Below are 15,103 nucleotides of genomic sequence, written 5' to 3' on the forward strand. Positions count from 1 at the left end.
TTTACTAAAATATACTACTAATTGCTTTTTGAGTCTGCTTTGTACAATATTGTCTTTTGTTGCTTTTAGGTTCTTCCATCCTCTGTTTGCAGAAATGGAACAGACACCATCTACAATGTAAGCATAAAGAACTGCTAACGTCTTAAGTTCATAGTTGTTTTCACAGTAGTGACACTACTATATTTTTCTCTTTGCCTATTTATCTGACTTTTTTCTGAAAAAGTTTCTTTTAGAAGATTGGGTGACTAAGAAAAATCCTTTTGCCTCTTTGCTTTGACACTGTCTTTGAAATGCTCGTTATTTAATTATTATTATTAAAAGGTTTGTCCTCTTGGTGCTTATTTTTCTCTCGTCGTTTTTGTTTGTTGCTTTCCTCAAGTATCATGGTATAGTTTCCTTGAAACTAGAGGGTGACAGATTCTCAGCTCACAAACGGAAGGCCAAAATATCCCTCGTTAGTCAGCCACAGAGGACAATCAAAGTGGCAGAGGTGCCTCGAGCTGATGAGGTGGCATCCACAACTGTCTCACACTTTCTCAGACAGGTATGGAAACCTTCCTTCCTTCCTGTTTGCCTTCCAGCAAGCTGTTCCCTGGGACATAAAGACACTTCGTTCACAAAATGGACCCCAAGTCTGGGGATAGTTTACTTGACACAGATGCTGCCCTGTAGATGAAGACCCAAGGGAGGAAACTGCTATCAGCGTACATGAAATCCATTAATCTGCCATTCTTCCCCACAGGGTATGCAGCCCTTGTTTCCAAAGAACTGTTCTGTGGAATTAAAGGGACTCTTTCATTTTGAAGAAAGCACCCACAGATTGTATCAATGTGATGGAATCTCCTGGAAAGCCTGGAGCCCCCAAACCAAGGTGGGACATAGGCTGCAGCTAAGCGCCTTTAGTTGCAGTGTGCTGTAAGATAAGCTTACAGAGTGATTCAATGTGTGATTCTCAACTTGTGTATGTCTTTTCTTATTATACCTAGAAAGTCATGAGGGGAAAATGGTACAGAGTGACGTTTTAAGATCCAAAATATAAAGCCAGGTAGTGGTGGTACCTGCTTTAAATTTCAGCAGAGATAGGTGGATCTCTGAGTTCCAAAACAGCTTGGTCTATAGAGTGAGTTCCAGGACAGCCAGAACTACACAGAGAAACCCTGTCTGGGGGAAAACAACAACAACAACAACAATAATAAGATCCAAAATATCATATTAGATCAGTCGATTTTGTTTAATTATCAGAATGTCAGTGGTCTGTAATTGAACCCTTTCTGACTGAGGTAGTCCTTTCAGTGGGAAGTCATTTCTCTGCTAAGATGGAAAATCACAGCTAGGACTGCCTCTGCTCTGCTGAAGTGAGAAGGCTCACAGGCTTCTACTATGAGGCCAACTCCAGGTTATCAAGTCCATTCAGGTGTGAACATGCACAACTGTTTTGCAGGGGCTGGAGGACAGATCCTGCCCAGCTGGATGGCTTCTTCATTCTGGCTACTGTCACATCTTGATCACAAGACAGAAAGGCACCTGGACCACAGCTACGAGAGCTTGCAGAGAACAGTAAGGGACCCTACATCACACATGCCTGACGTTTTCCTTATTTTCATATGGAATTGTAGGCCTGCATAAGTCATTGAATAACTATTAAATGTCTACTGTCTGTCCAGATTTGACTAAGGAGCCTAAGGGGAGTTTGTAGTTTGGAGTGGATCTGTGGCTGACTATGGTATTTCTGTCTGCTAAGGTCTTTTTCTGATATGGCTGTACTGGTGCCACATTCTTTTCTGTTTCCATTTATCTCCATCTTTTAAAGAAAAAGTTAAAGAACTTAGCACTGTAGGTTCTGATATTTTCTCATGTCTCTTTGTCCCCTCTTCAAACGGCAGACATCCGTGCCCATTGATTTTAAAATATCTGGTAATGAGAGGCCTTGGCATCCAGCCTCTGGCAGTGTAGGAAGCACTGATGCCCATAAAGCCAGGCAAGGAGGACAAAGGCTCATTGGGTAACAGTCAATAAAAGATGACCTGTGGTCAGATAATGACAACAAAATTCATCTGATCCAGAAGGAATTTAAAAATGCACATGTTGCAATCCTTGACCAACCTTTTTATTTGATAACCTGGATATTCTCCAAACAATGCAATTACACTAATATGCATTCTTGTTGAAATTGAGACTACAGTAATTTCTAGTTAATATTGATCCTATCTTATACCTTATCAAATTTAAAAGGGTGGGCTCATCAAAAGATACCATTAAGAAAATGAAAGTGGAAACCACATTCAGAAAAAAGCTGTTCTTACACCACATATCTGATAAAGGTCTAGAATAGGAGATAAAGCTCCTATAAATTAATAACAACAATAAAGCTGAAATAAATCAGATGAGGCTGACGAGGGGGCTCAGCAAGAAAAGGCTGACGACTCGTGAAAAGGCGGAGAGGACCAACTCCACAAACTTGTCCTCTGACCTTTACATACATGAAGTAGCATGTGTGCGTCAGTGCACACATAGCGGATATACAACTACAACAAAACTTTATAACTGACTCAGCAGCCTCACCAGAAAAAGAGACAATAGGTTCCAAAGTAATTAAAAGGGATCCTCATCATTAGAGACAGGGTAAGTGAAAATGAGAACCATTTATACTTATAAATGATTGAAAATCATAAGATTACAAAAGCAGCGTTGACAAGGGTAGACGGTAAAGACAATCCTCATGGATTGTTACACACGGCACAACACAATGGGGTGTCTACCTTGTGGGGCTGTCTGACAGTTTTTAACAAAGCTCATTGTTACAAATCCTGTACCTTAGTTATTCTACACCTAGATACTTCACCAAGGGATCAAAACACGTGCGAGAAAATACAAAAGGATTTTTAAAAGTTTATTCATAATAAATGATAATAATGAGGGTCATTTTTGTCATTGGTTTTATAAAAGTGCTGGCTATTTTCTCCATCACTGAGGTTACACATTTATATACATATGGACTGAACCTCTGAAACCTCCAACATTGTGGGTAAATTATGGACAAATAACATACAGAAAGTATACAGCTTTACACAAGAAAATACACATTACGTGACTCTGTGTATATGTGTAGGAGAATCTAGTCTATGCTGCTGCAGTAATAAAAGGTTTCACCACAGATTGTTAGAGAACTTGAAACAATCCCAAGAATTGTCCTCGTGGAAGAGATGGAAAGGGTCTTTGTTTTCGTCTATAGTTACTATGTGGATGTAATACCTTTGTCAAAATGCACCAAATAAAATATTTAACCTTCTCCCACATTATTTGTAAACTTACCTAGTTGATTTTCTGTTTTGTTTTTTGACACAAAGTCCCACTGTGCTGCCCAGGCTAGCATCTACATCATGGGCTCAATTCTCCTGACTCAGCCTCTGACCTCACCCAGTCTGCCTTTTGTATAGACTATTTTTTTTTTTTAAGGATAATAAAGTACTTAGAACCTAGAAAGGTTAACCACATTTTTTCCACTGGTGTATTTTACAGTTTAACTGTAAATAGAGTCTTAGGTTTTTTTTTTTTTTAATTTTTTTTTTAGGTATGGTCTATCACTGAACCCTGAGGTCACTGATTCAGACTTGCTGGCCAGTGAATGCCCAGTACCCACTCACTGGTCTATTTTTCTAGCAATGGGATTAGAGGCACACTCCACTGTGCCCAGCTTGATCCTGAGAATCCAAACTCAGGTCCCTGGGCTTGTATATCCATCACTTTATAGATTGTGCTTCTCCCAAACACTCATGATTACCTTTCCTTTTTCTTTTTGAGCATTAATTTATTCGTTTTCATTGTGTTGGAGAGGAAACCCAGAGTTTAATCATTTATGGCCATACACTCTACTATCCTTGAGCTATACCTCAGACTCTCCTTGAATGCTAATACTGTGAGAAAATAAAGGAGTCGTGCACTGGGAATTGTCTCTGCATCCATACAAAGATCTTGGTGAAAGGCGATTTTTATTCCAATGTCTATTTCTACTCTTGGTTCTGAAATCCTGATCTTCTAATTTCTCAGTGTTAACAAATCCTTGTTATAAAATCCTGCCCCTTTAGACTAGCCCTGCTGATGCCTTCCTGTTGATAATCTTGTCAGTCTTCCAATACCTTTAAAATTTTTTATTTTATTGATACATTTTATTACAGCTGACTTTTAATAGTTAGCAGCCTTCTAGTTACAGGGAGTTCCGTCATAATTCTATTAATACTTCTCTGGTTTACTCATGATCATCATAAACACAAGGCTTAAATTAAAGGCCTGCCTCCTTCCTCAGGCATTTAACCTAAGATTTCATCTGCAGTTTGGGTTAAGCACCATCACCCTGACCTAGCTATCCTGACCCAATTCTATGCTGCCTCTCCAATGACACCTTACTTGCTTATTATTCTTTGTGGTTTATAGAATTCTGTCACAATCCATCACTTCTGAGAGAGAAGCCAGTATCATTACCCACAATTAATAAAATGTAAGACACGTCTAAAAAAACAAAATCAGTTGCTCATTGTCATCTAATCAAGGAAAGAGAAAGGGCTTTTCTAGCACACTTCCAAAGAGCTCAAAGCCTAGGGTATTTCTCATGACATATGTACCGATAAGTGTGGCTATTTTAAATTTGTGTTAGGCAAATCTATCACAAGCCTTCAAAATCATGTATTTTAAAGTCTTGTATCACTCTCACAGCAAAGAAATAGAAATTTAAAATCGCATGTGGCCAACTCTTTCAGGGAAAACCGAAAGTGTAATCATGTTTTGAGTTTATAGATTCATGTTTTAACTTTTTGTTCTGGAATAAAGTGAGTCTAGACTAGTATTCTAGACTAGTATTCTTCAGTATTGATCTCACAACCCAATGCCTAACTAATTCCTCACTCATTAGAAAGTAGACACCATAGCTCAGTACACTGGTCTTTCATGGCAAGATGCATTTTATGCTGGTAATGTCATAGACTTTCAGATCATTTTTTCCCCCACATCTCTTTCTCATAAAGCTCTATTAAGAAGGTAAATGTTTCTGAATTTAAAAGTCTAGATTTAGCATTTCCTAGGTTCATATCTCACTCTAAGTCCAGTTAAAGATACCTCTGGCCATAAATACGAGTTTCCAGCCATTCTGTTGACTACATATAGCAGAATGTGATTGACATTTGGAAATACTGTAAATGGAAGGTTTTTGTCCTGAAAAATGTTCATCTCCCCTGGTGCTTCCAGGGGGCACATCAGAGTGAGCACAGCTCTCAGATCAAATGTGGTCAAAAGCTCTAGAATCACTGTTGTTCAAATTATTTCCAAGTTATTTAGTACACTTTTTTCTCGAGGAATTGTTTCAGGAAAGTACTTTAAGAAAGCAACTAACTAGCAATAAAACAAACTCAAGTGGCACATTATTTATTTACCTTGTTGACTAGGAAACTAAACAGTTTATCAGACACCTTCTTTGATGATATTCTGGGGTTTGTAAGGTCATGTCACATGTCAGGCATCACTAGAAATGTTCATTTTAGTTGACATATTAAGTATTTTATTTGACTGCATTTGCGTGGTACCTGAGCATACATCTGCTTCTAGAAGGACAAGGAGAATGATTACAGATGGACACCCTAGTGGAAGTCACTTTTTAAAAGGCTACTGGGATATTTAAACCAATTATATGATTCCAGGAGGAATATTTGGGGGATTGTAAGACTCCTCTTCAGCACAACTTGTCTCTGAATCCCTACAACTGCTCTGCCATTCAGCACGCTTCAGTCATGCCCGGGGTCTCCTGCTTCCATCACCCAATACTTTCTGGATCATTTTTATCATGTTCACTGGTCTTGTTGGCTTGAAAATGGGTATTTCTCTAGGGATTGTCAATCCTTTTCGTGAAGTTAAAGTCACACATTTTACATTTTGTAACTTGACGCTCTGTTTTATTGTTAGATATTTTAGTAGATGGCTTTAGATTCCACAGTTAGAATTAGTACACATACAGACTATGTTTTGATTGGGATTGAGGGACCGTTATTTTATACTGTGCTGTTTCCTTGAGTTCCCCATGGTATGTGTCTGATTTTTTTTTTTTTATTTCCAGAGGGTCATTTACAATGCCTATGTTTCAATGAGAACAGTAAATTGTATGTTATCCCTTGTCTCTAATCAGATTACCCACTCAGCTCAATCGTTATCTCCCATCTCTGTGCCTCCCCATTGGTGTTTTATTATTTTTCTAACCCAAAGGAGCCAGACTGCTAGATTAGGCATTTCTTGAATTTACATATTGTAATCTCATCTGCTCATTTCCTAAGGCAGTCATTGTACATTTGGTAATTCTATTATTATAGATCATTATCTATGATGCCATTTTCCTGTCCCATAGGAGCGTCTGCAACCCCTGCTGGCCTGTCCTTAAAGAGTTGCCCTGAAATATCAGTGCTCACGCAAAACCTTTTGAAGAAATAGATGTTTGTTTTTATAGTCAGAAAAAGTAAAGCTTCTGTTCCTGATCTAGGACTTCAACAGCCTTCACATTTTAGAGTTTTCAGGCTTTTTATTTGTATGTGTTACCTATATATTTCAGTTTTATATCTATAAGCACACATGTCTATACAGATAGCATCTACCATATTTTATGTCTTTGAGCAAAATGCACAGCAATTTTCTTTTTACTTAAAACCATCATACTCATGCCAAAACTTTTGTTTTGTGAATTACTGCTTTGATATTTTACTCAGATAAGAAACAGCTATTTTTCTGCCTTATTTGTTTATTTATTTATTATTATTTTGGCGAGAAGGGGGTAATTCTTGCTTTTTGTCGAGTTAAACAGAAAACTAGAACTGTATTTAAGCAATTAAAATAAATACATTTTACAAAGTCTGTTTTAAAGACAGTTTCAAAAAACTTTCAAGCAAGGGAGAAACTAAGTATCCAGGAACGAACCTCCTATATCCATCCTGGTTATGACTGTGAGCTTGGTGGTGATAAGTAAGAAAATTACCAGGGAAGGGACAGAGGGAATAGGCAGGAAATGAACCCCATCTCTCCCATTCTTAGTACAGCACTCCACAGGGATGAGATAGCCCAAGCCATTTAATACAAGTCAAAGATTATATGTCCCAAGCCCAGAGCACACAGGCCACCCACACTGGATTTGAGATGTCTCTTGTAGCTGCTATGACTGTCAGACATGAGCCAGCAGTAAATAATGGCTTCAAAACCAAGTCATAAAGCCCAAATCCAGCAGCCTGAAGCTCTCCATCAGTTTTGCAGATCTCAGGGGGCCTATAAAACACTGTTGAATTATAGAACAGCAAAAATCCTGTGTTAGTGGAGGAGAAACCATTCAGAAACAATTATAGTTACTACAGATGATAGGTCAGATAAATATATCTAGATTTTGGAAAGACAAGCAAAATGAATGAAGTTTAGCTCAGCAATGGTTTGGCTTCGTGTCGCCATTTTCTTCCTTGTTTTTGTGTCAACAAATATCAATCCAGCAGGGTGATCGTCGTGATTTTATTTTCTTGTCATTTGGCTTAACATTTTTTTTTTGAATTGTGTGTCTTCGTCCGCCACTTATGTGGCACGTGGGTTCACGAGTACAGTGGTACACATGAGGAAGTCAGAGGACGACTTAGAAGACATCCCGATTCACTTTATCAGTTGGAATAACTGCACATCTACAAGGCACGCTGTGCCGCGGAGATAGAGGCGGATGTTATACATTGCTTCCTCTTTGAACCCATTTCTTTTCAAGAAGAAAATAACCTGCTGGTTTTTATCGGAGTGCTTTTAGGGAACTTTAAATAAGCTCCGCTGGAGAAGTCAGATAACAGAATGCTACTTACAGAGATAATTCAGATGGCTTCAGTGTGATTTACAGAGAATTCTATTTTGAGGGAAAATGGTGAGTGCTGGCAGAAAGAGAGTCTCTAACTTCTGTAAGACGGATGAGGTTTGACAAAGGAGCTACTTTCATTTCACCGAGACATGGAAAGGCTCATGCTTGTGGGGATATTTAAGTAAACACACCAACCTCAAAATTTAGACCTCAAGTCATATTATCTGGGAAGAAAATTGGGGTAACTTACCGATCAAATTATGTGGATGACTGTCAAATTCATACCAGCTAAATTTTTGTTTTCTGTAGGAGGATCAGAAGTTCAAGCTATGTATGGAGTTTGGGGCTAGCCTGGGTTACATGAGACCCTGTCTCCAAGAAGGAGGAGAAAGAAACAGGATGATATTCTTTATAATATTTTGATATGAAGTAATTGATCTAAATAGTCTTTACAGGCAGACAGTTGTTAATTTCCAAGAAAATATTCTAATTGCAGTGAACTATGATGTGATTAGAACCCATGTATAACCTAACACTCTACTTGGTGGTGTCCACCCCCTACCCCATAGCCCATCAAACCTAAGCTAGAGTATTAAAATCTTGGAAAAGCTTTTTCTACATACTTAATAGTTTTCTTTGTATTTCTGTTACGCACATCATATGAGCAGCAGTGTAAACACCGTGTTGCTGAGACTCCTATTTTCATTTGTGTATGTGCAGGCACCAGAGCAACCTTGTGACTGTATTCTCCAGGAGGCATATGCAGTGGCTATGGGCTATCAGTGGAAGAAAGCCCTTCTGGATAGGCAAGTATTTGCATTCTTCTGAGCAGGAAGGAAGCACACAAGCACAAGGGGCTGATGCCATCACTCCTTCCTATTGGCCAAGTGATTGTAACTTATGATAACATGCAGTAGTAAGATGGTCTGTCAGTTAAAACCATCTAAGGCCTGAAATACGGCTCAGTGACAGGGCATACACTGAGCACATGCAAAACCCTGAGTTCAATCCTGAGCAGCCTTGGGGGGTGGGGGGAGGGAAGATCACTTTTAAACGTTTGGCTTTTGGGCAGAGTAGTTTCATTCTTGGACATCTATGTCAAAGACATAATTAGGGATGTGGTCAGACTGACATAAAAATTTCAACACATGGCATTTCTAAACTCTAAATATTTAGAAATAGCTAGAGAGCAAATTAGATTACAACATGCCTATGTGAAGGTGAAGGTGAAGTTACTATTTATTCTTACATTATCTAGTAAAGGTGTAACAAAATGTCTTGTGTTGTATTAATTAATTAATTATATATTACAGTATGGTAGGTAAGATATAGTGCATTGCATTTGTGACCAGGTACTGAGTGAAAAGGAGAAATTCATAGCCATATAAAGCATGGAATAATTTAGAATAAAAAGGAAATTTATGTGCAAGTTGGATGGATAGATAGATAGATAGATAGATAGATAGATAGATAGATAGATGATTATAGAGTTACATGCTAAAATTGAAAATGATTTACCTCTAACCAACAATACAGGTACCTTGAATTTTATTCCTTGCTTTTCAAATTTCTAATATTTTCTCTAATCTAATTTGGCAGCTATAACAAATTTTTACAAGTTACTCCTGAGACAGAATTCTCAAGGCACATCTGAGTCAATGTTCCCACTACTGTCTTTGAGAGGCAATGTATTTGGGATAACAATTATAATGCTAGTCTTTGGTTCTCAATATTTTTCTGTAAGTTTCATTGGGTCTTTAGATGGTGTATGGACTGAACACATTTATTCAGACATGGTCTAAGAGTATTGAGTTAATCTGGAGCATAATTTTCTGTATGTCCATAATGATTCTAAGGCTTTGTGTTCACAAAAGCACATGTGCTCTGATCCACAATCCAGGGAAATAATCCCGTGCAAGGTCAGGGTGTGTCTGTCTGAAATGGCAGTGGAAGGAGGCAGCATGCTGGTGGCTAGAATGGTTGTCACAGTTAAATCTGAGTGACAAGATGTCAGACTATTCTGCTAACACAGAGTTCTCTCACACTTTTTTCTTTTTTAAAATTCTGTTATGAGAAGTAGGGAGAACGCTTCTTTAAGCAAATGTTACAGATACTTACAACAGTCAAGTCTAATTTTCAGAAATTGCCAGTGGGAGTAGAGTAGCAATGAGAAAAAGGCTAATTTTTATTGGAATTGTAGCAGATTGAAACATGTTAAGCTCCAGACAAGAAATGATATGTCATCAACTACTTCTGGATATGAAAATGAAGGCTTTTAAAGAACAGGCACAAGGAATATGGGTGACAAATGTCTGTTTCCCTGTGACAGGAGCTTTGTGGGTAGGGGACAGGTACGGTAATAATAACCACTGGAGCTAGAGAGATAACTCAACAGGTTAAGACCACCACTGTCCTTGCAGAGAACCTACGTTTGGGTCACAGAACCCACGTGGCAGCTTACAAACATCTGTAACTCCAATTCCAGAGAATCTCATGCCTTCTTCTGGCCTCTTCTGGCACTCCACAGACATGATACACAGACCTACATGTAAGCAAAAATACTTATAAAAATAACATATCTATATATGTAAAATAAAAATGAATTTTAAAAGTAATAGCGGCCATTAAGTAGACACCAAAATATGTTAAAAGGTTTTTTTAATCTTAAAATATAACTACATAATTCCCCTCATCCCTTTCTTCCCTCTAATAGTGGGTCTCAACTTGTGGGTTGCAACCCCTTTCAGGGTTGAATAACCCTTTCACGAGGGTCACCTAAGAACTTTGGAAAACACAGATGTTTACATTATAATTCATAATAGTAGCAAAATTACAGTTATGAAATAACAACAAAATAATTTTATGGTTGGGGGTCACCACTACATGAGGAACTGTATTACACAGTAGCAGAATTAGGAGTGTTGAGAACCACTACATAACATTCCCTGTCCCCCACTTGTTCATTCTCAAATCCATGGCCTCTATTTCTTTAATTGTATATATTATTGTAAATATGTTCATATACATATGTATGTGTATTCTTGAATATATAAATAAACCTGTTCAGTCCATACACTATTACTTATATGAATTCAGGTTTGACTAGTTGGTATTGAATAACCAGTTGAGGAATTCTTCCCCATGAAAGACTATTTCTTTCACTCTCAGAATTCTTTAGTTGCCTACAGTTCTTTGCCTATGGTAAGAATTTTACATGGGCTATCATCTTTAATCTTCAACAAAACTATACATACTGTTTTTATGCCCATTCTTTAGATGAGAAAACTAAAACTCAGAAAGGTTAAGTAACCTACCCAGAGAGGGCAGAATCTGCTTGGCTCCAAAGTCTAATATTTCTAGTTGTGTCATATTTTGTCCTCAAATCTTCTTGATTCTAGAACTGGAATTCATATTCACTTATAATTCTGCTTTGTACCATAAGCCAAGGCAGGTCTGTTGGTCTGGTCTGGCTGGGTATATCTTTGTGAGTCTGTCAAGCAAACCTGGGAGCTAGATCACCAGTCCCAGGAAGATGACTGTTTGAATGTGCCTTTCAAGATGAGGTACAACTTCCGTATCTCAACATTTTTTCTAGATAAATGTCTGCAGTATTATAGGCTATAATATTTGCTTCTTCTAATTACAGGTCTGGCACCTGTAATTACAGCTATTTGGGGGTCTGAGGTAGGAGGACAATGTGTTCAACACTAATTGAGGAATTTAGTGAGACGATACCCCAAAAGCAAAAAATAACACAGCAGAGGAGGGAATCTAGCCCAGTGGTAGAGCACTTGCCTAGCTGGTGTAAAGAAATCAATTTTCTACCAGTTCTGAGATGAGCAGCAGAAAAAAGAAAGAAAGAAAGAAAGAAAGAAAGAAAGAAAGAAAGAAAGAAAGAAAGAAAGGAAGAAAGAAAGAGGCCAGCCATGGTACCTGAGTTTAAATGGAATAAAAATATTTGTCATCATATTCTCTTGGCTCACATTAGGCTTGAAGAACCAAGTGCGAACTGGCTTCTGGGAATGGATCGGAGGTGAACCTGTTGCTTTCACCAACTGGAGGAGAGGGCCCCCTCAGCACCCGAAACATGGAAAGAACTGCGTTTTGGTTCAGAAAAGAGGACAATGGCAGTCAAAGAACTGTAGCAAAGGCAAGGCTCACAATTTTGTGTGCTCAAGGAAGCTCTGAATGCAACCTGTGATTTCTCATCTATCTACTTAAAGATCTACACGTGTTGCGGTGCATTGTTGTGGCTGGCTGGGCATGTCTTTGTGAGTCTGTCAAGTAAACCTGGGAAGATCACCAGTCCCAGGGAGATGACTGTATGAACGTGCCTTTCAAGATGAGGTACAACTTCTGTATCTCAATATTTTTTTTTAGATAAATGTCTGCAGTATTATAGTCTATAATATTTGCTTCTTCTAGAAGGTTCAGACTCTTTCTTATGCCAACTCTCAGGCAGTACAAATTTCCATGGACCTTAAATGCTTTTGTCCGTAAGACCTCAAATGAATCTATCCAGAAAGATCAGCATTGCCGGTGCTTCTACTACAGAGTCTGAGTGAATCTAGTCCTGCAGATCCATTAAACCAAGGTTGAATGCCAAAGGTTGGTTTGTTTTCTTAGGTCCTTTAAATGTGAACTTAAACCCAGAGGCTGTGTATAGACAAAGGGGCTGTTTTGAATGGAAGAGTCTTTCAGGAGGAGGCTCAACTGCATAGGAATGAGGTAGGGTCAGAGGCCTGCCTCTATTGGAGAGCTCAGATGTAGGCAGGGGTCTTCCTCTACTAAGGAGATCAGACCATTCCACTCACGAGACATGTTACATTCGAATACAACTATGGCATTGTGCCATTCCTTGACTAAATATTGGGTTTTCCCATCTTCCAAGGTCATGTGAACTTTGAAGTAGCAGTATCTTCATCTCTGTTTACTATGTTGCCAAGTATTTTTAAAGGATATATGGAATGAGGAGTGTCTATGAGCCCGGTTGACATACAGAAGGAAAATGCCACTCCCTTGGAAGCACCCTCCTGAACTTTTCAAATACTGGAAACAGACCCTTTGAAAGTCCACACCACACTCTTGGAAAGGATTTTGATGTGACTTTGAGCCTTTAAATCTGTAATATTTGCAGAGGTACTCTGCTAATTAGATTCTCTAATAGAAGGTACCTTATTAATTTATAAACTCAGTTGAGTGAAACATTTTTGTAGCAATGAAGCATGCTGTGTGTCTCTCAACAATCCCTTCTGGAACCCAGGGTTAATTATAGGAAGTTAGAACGTCCTTTTTGAAATGTTTATTAAAATTTTTCTCTTCATAATTTCTAAAAAATACAGCTGTGCCAAATATAACTTGTCATATGAGCACCAGTGTAACTTTAGAATTAAATGAGGTGTTCCAGTAGACTAGAGCTTTAGGGCAGACTTTTTAAATAGAATAATAATATCTCGAGTGTTATAGACACTAAAAATGGCTTAAGAAAGTTGTTCCAGTTTCTGGATATAAAACATGACAGGCTTGCTTCATTTCTGCTCATTTATCAAAGTTTCGCTTCATAGAAATTTTTACCTAAGGAGGTTAGGATAAGACTCAGACATTCTGTCTCTTGCTGAAATCCAGATGTAATTGCAGAGCCAGGTGCTTTTAGCTCAGAGGTTTGGAGAAGTCTGTAGACAGTAAATGCAAAGGCCTGTGGAACATAAGGATCCTTTAGTGTTTAACCCAAGCAGGCCAAATCCTTCCTCCACTCCAGCTCCAGCCAAGTTCCTCTTAATCTAGCTTCTGCACTCTGCAAAGTTGGGATGCGGAGTGCAGGGAAGAGGGTGGAGTTCTCCAGTTCAGATATTGAGGAATTCATTCTAAAGCTACGTGCACCGTTAGAGCTGGAAACATAGAACTATGCCAACCATGCTCAACCTGGGTGGCGTGGCCAGTTTATTAGACTTTCCTGCACTGAAAATGGTGTGGCTGTAATTGCAAGCAGTTAGCCTAGGGAATGATTTGGGGTTTATATCAATTAGGAAGAGACCATCTTGAGATTTTCTCGATCATGAAAGTGTTGTCAAAATGAGAAATCAGGTCTAAGTGACTGGAAGAACACACTAGTTCAGGCAAGCTTAGTTTCTGGACATGGCATGACCAGACTGTCAGGGTCAAATAGGAAAGGCTGGAGATGCAAATAACCAAGAGGGAATACAGGAGAGATCTGACTATCACCAGCCCTTCCCCTCTAACTTGAATGCCCACTCAGGAACTTCTTACATGCAAAGACATACATGCAGCTCAATGGTATAGAACTTTTAAATTTTGTTCTGATATTTGATCTTTAAAGAATGCACAGTATATGTTTACTGAAGATACATCTTAAAAGCTGGCACTAATCACTTCTTCCCCTTCCCTGGAGTGGTAAACACAAACTGAGCAACATTTATTTGTATTTCTAGTTTAGTTTATTTTTAATGCAGCCCAAATATGCACATATTTTAACAAACACTGTAGTTCTATGTAATTTAAATCATCAACTGGTGCTGACTAGTTTCTGTAATGAAGTAGCATATTAAATATACTGTATCTAGTGTTGTGTCAAAGCCAATAAAATAAACATTTGTAATTCTCAGCTACTGTACCTTCAGTTTGTCATCTTTTACATTTTTCATGGGGCCTCACAGGTATCGTCTAGTTGATATCACTTTGCTTTTTAAGACAGCCTTTCACTGCGTGGCTGAGACTGCCCTTGAGCTCATGATGCTCCTGCTTCAGTCTCCCAAGTGCTGTGAGTAGAGGCATGTGCATCTTAAGGAGGCTTTTTGTTGTTGTTGTTAGACTAGCTATTAGCTATTGGCTTCCATGCGTTCATATAGTAGTATTGTTCAGTGGTGTTTAATATGCAGCAGACACCTGGCATTGTCATAAAAACCTAGAGCTACAGTACTGGGTAGAATAAGATGAGCACAGAACATAGATGCAAATTTCTAAAAGCTTTAAAGCCTAAAGAACATTTTTGTTTTTTTGGTTTTGTTTTGTGTTTTTCAAGACAGGGTTTCTTTGTGTAGCCTTGGTTGCTCTGGAACTCACTCTGTAGACCAGGCTGGCCTCAAATTCAGAGATCCACCGCCCTCTGCCTCCAGAGAGCTGGGATTAAAAGTGTGCACCACCACTGCCCAGTTGACCTGGAGGGCTTTTGACCAGAGAGGAAGTTGCCATGGAACTTGAAGATTACGTCATCTCTTTTTAGGAGCGAAGCACACT

General features: G+C 38.6%; 1 protein-coding gene across 2 annotated transcripts in view; it reads left to right on the plus strand.

Annotated features, from left to right (window-relative positions):
- Nucleotides 1-14,471, plus strand: part of Frem1 (FRAS1 related extracellular matrix 1) — a 151,461-nt gene extending 136,990 nt beyond the window's left edge. For both annotated transcript variants that reach the window (XM_034503655.2, XM_076934723.1), the window contains 6 exons: nucleotides 70-117; nucleotides 380-544; nucleotides 743-871; nucleotides 1,442-1,557; nucleotides 8,570-8,655; nucleotides 11,838-14,471. In XM_034503655.2, the coding sequence (XP_034359546.1) occupies nucleotides 70-117; nucleotides 380-544; nucleotides 743-871; nucleotides 1,442-1,557; nucleotides 8,570-8,655; nucleotides 11,838-12,037 (744 nt within the window). In that variant the 3' untranslated portion in view covers nucleotides 12,038-14,471. The remainder of the gene's footprint in view (nucleotides 1-69; nucleotides 118-379; nucleotides 545-742; nucleotides 872-1,441; nucleotides 1,558-8,569; nucleotides 8,656-11,837) is intronic.
- Nucleotides 14,472-15,103: the final 632 nt, after the last annotated feature.

The sequence above is a fragment of the Arvicanthis niloticus genome, chromosome 5 (assembly GCF_011762505.2).
Source record: "Arvicanthis niloticus isolate mArvNil1 chromosome 5, mArvNil1.pat.X, whole genome shotgun sequence".
In the NCBI taxonomy this organism is placed as follows: domain Eukaryota; kingdom Metazoa; phylum Chordata; class Mammalia; order Rodentia; family Muridae; genus Arvicanthis; species Arvicanthis niloticus.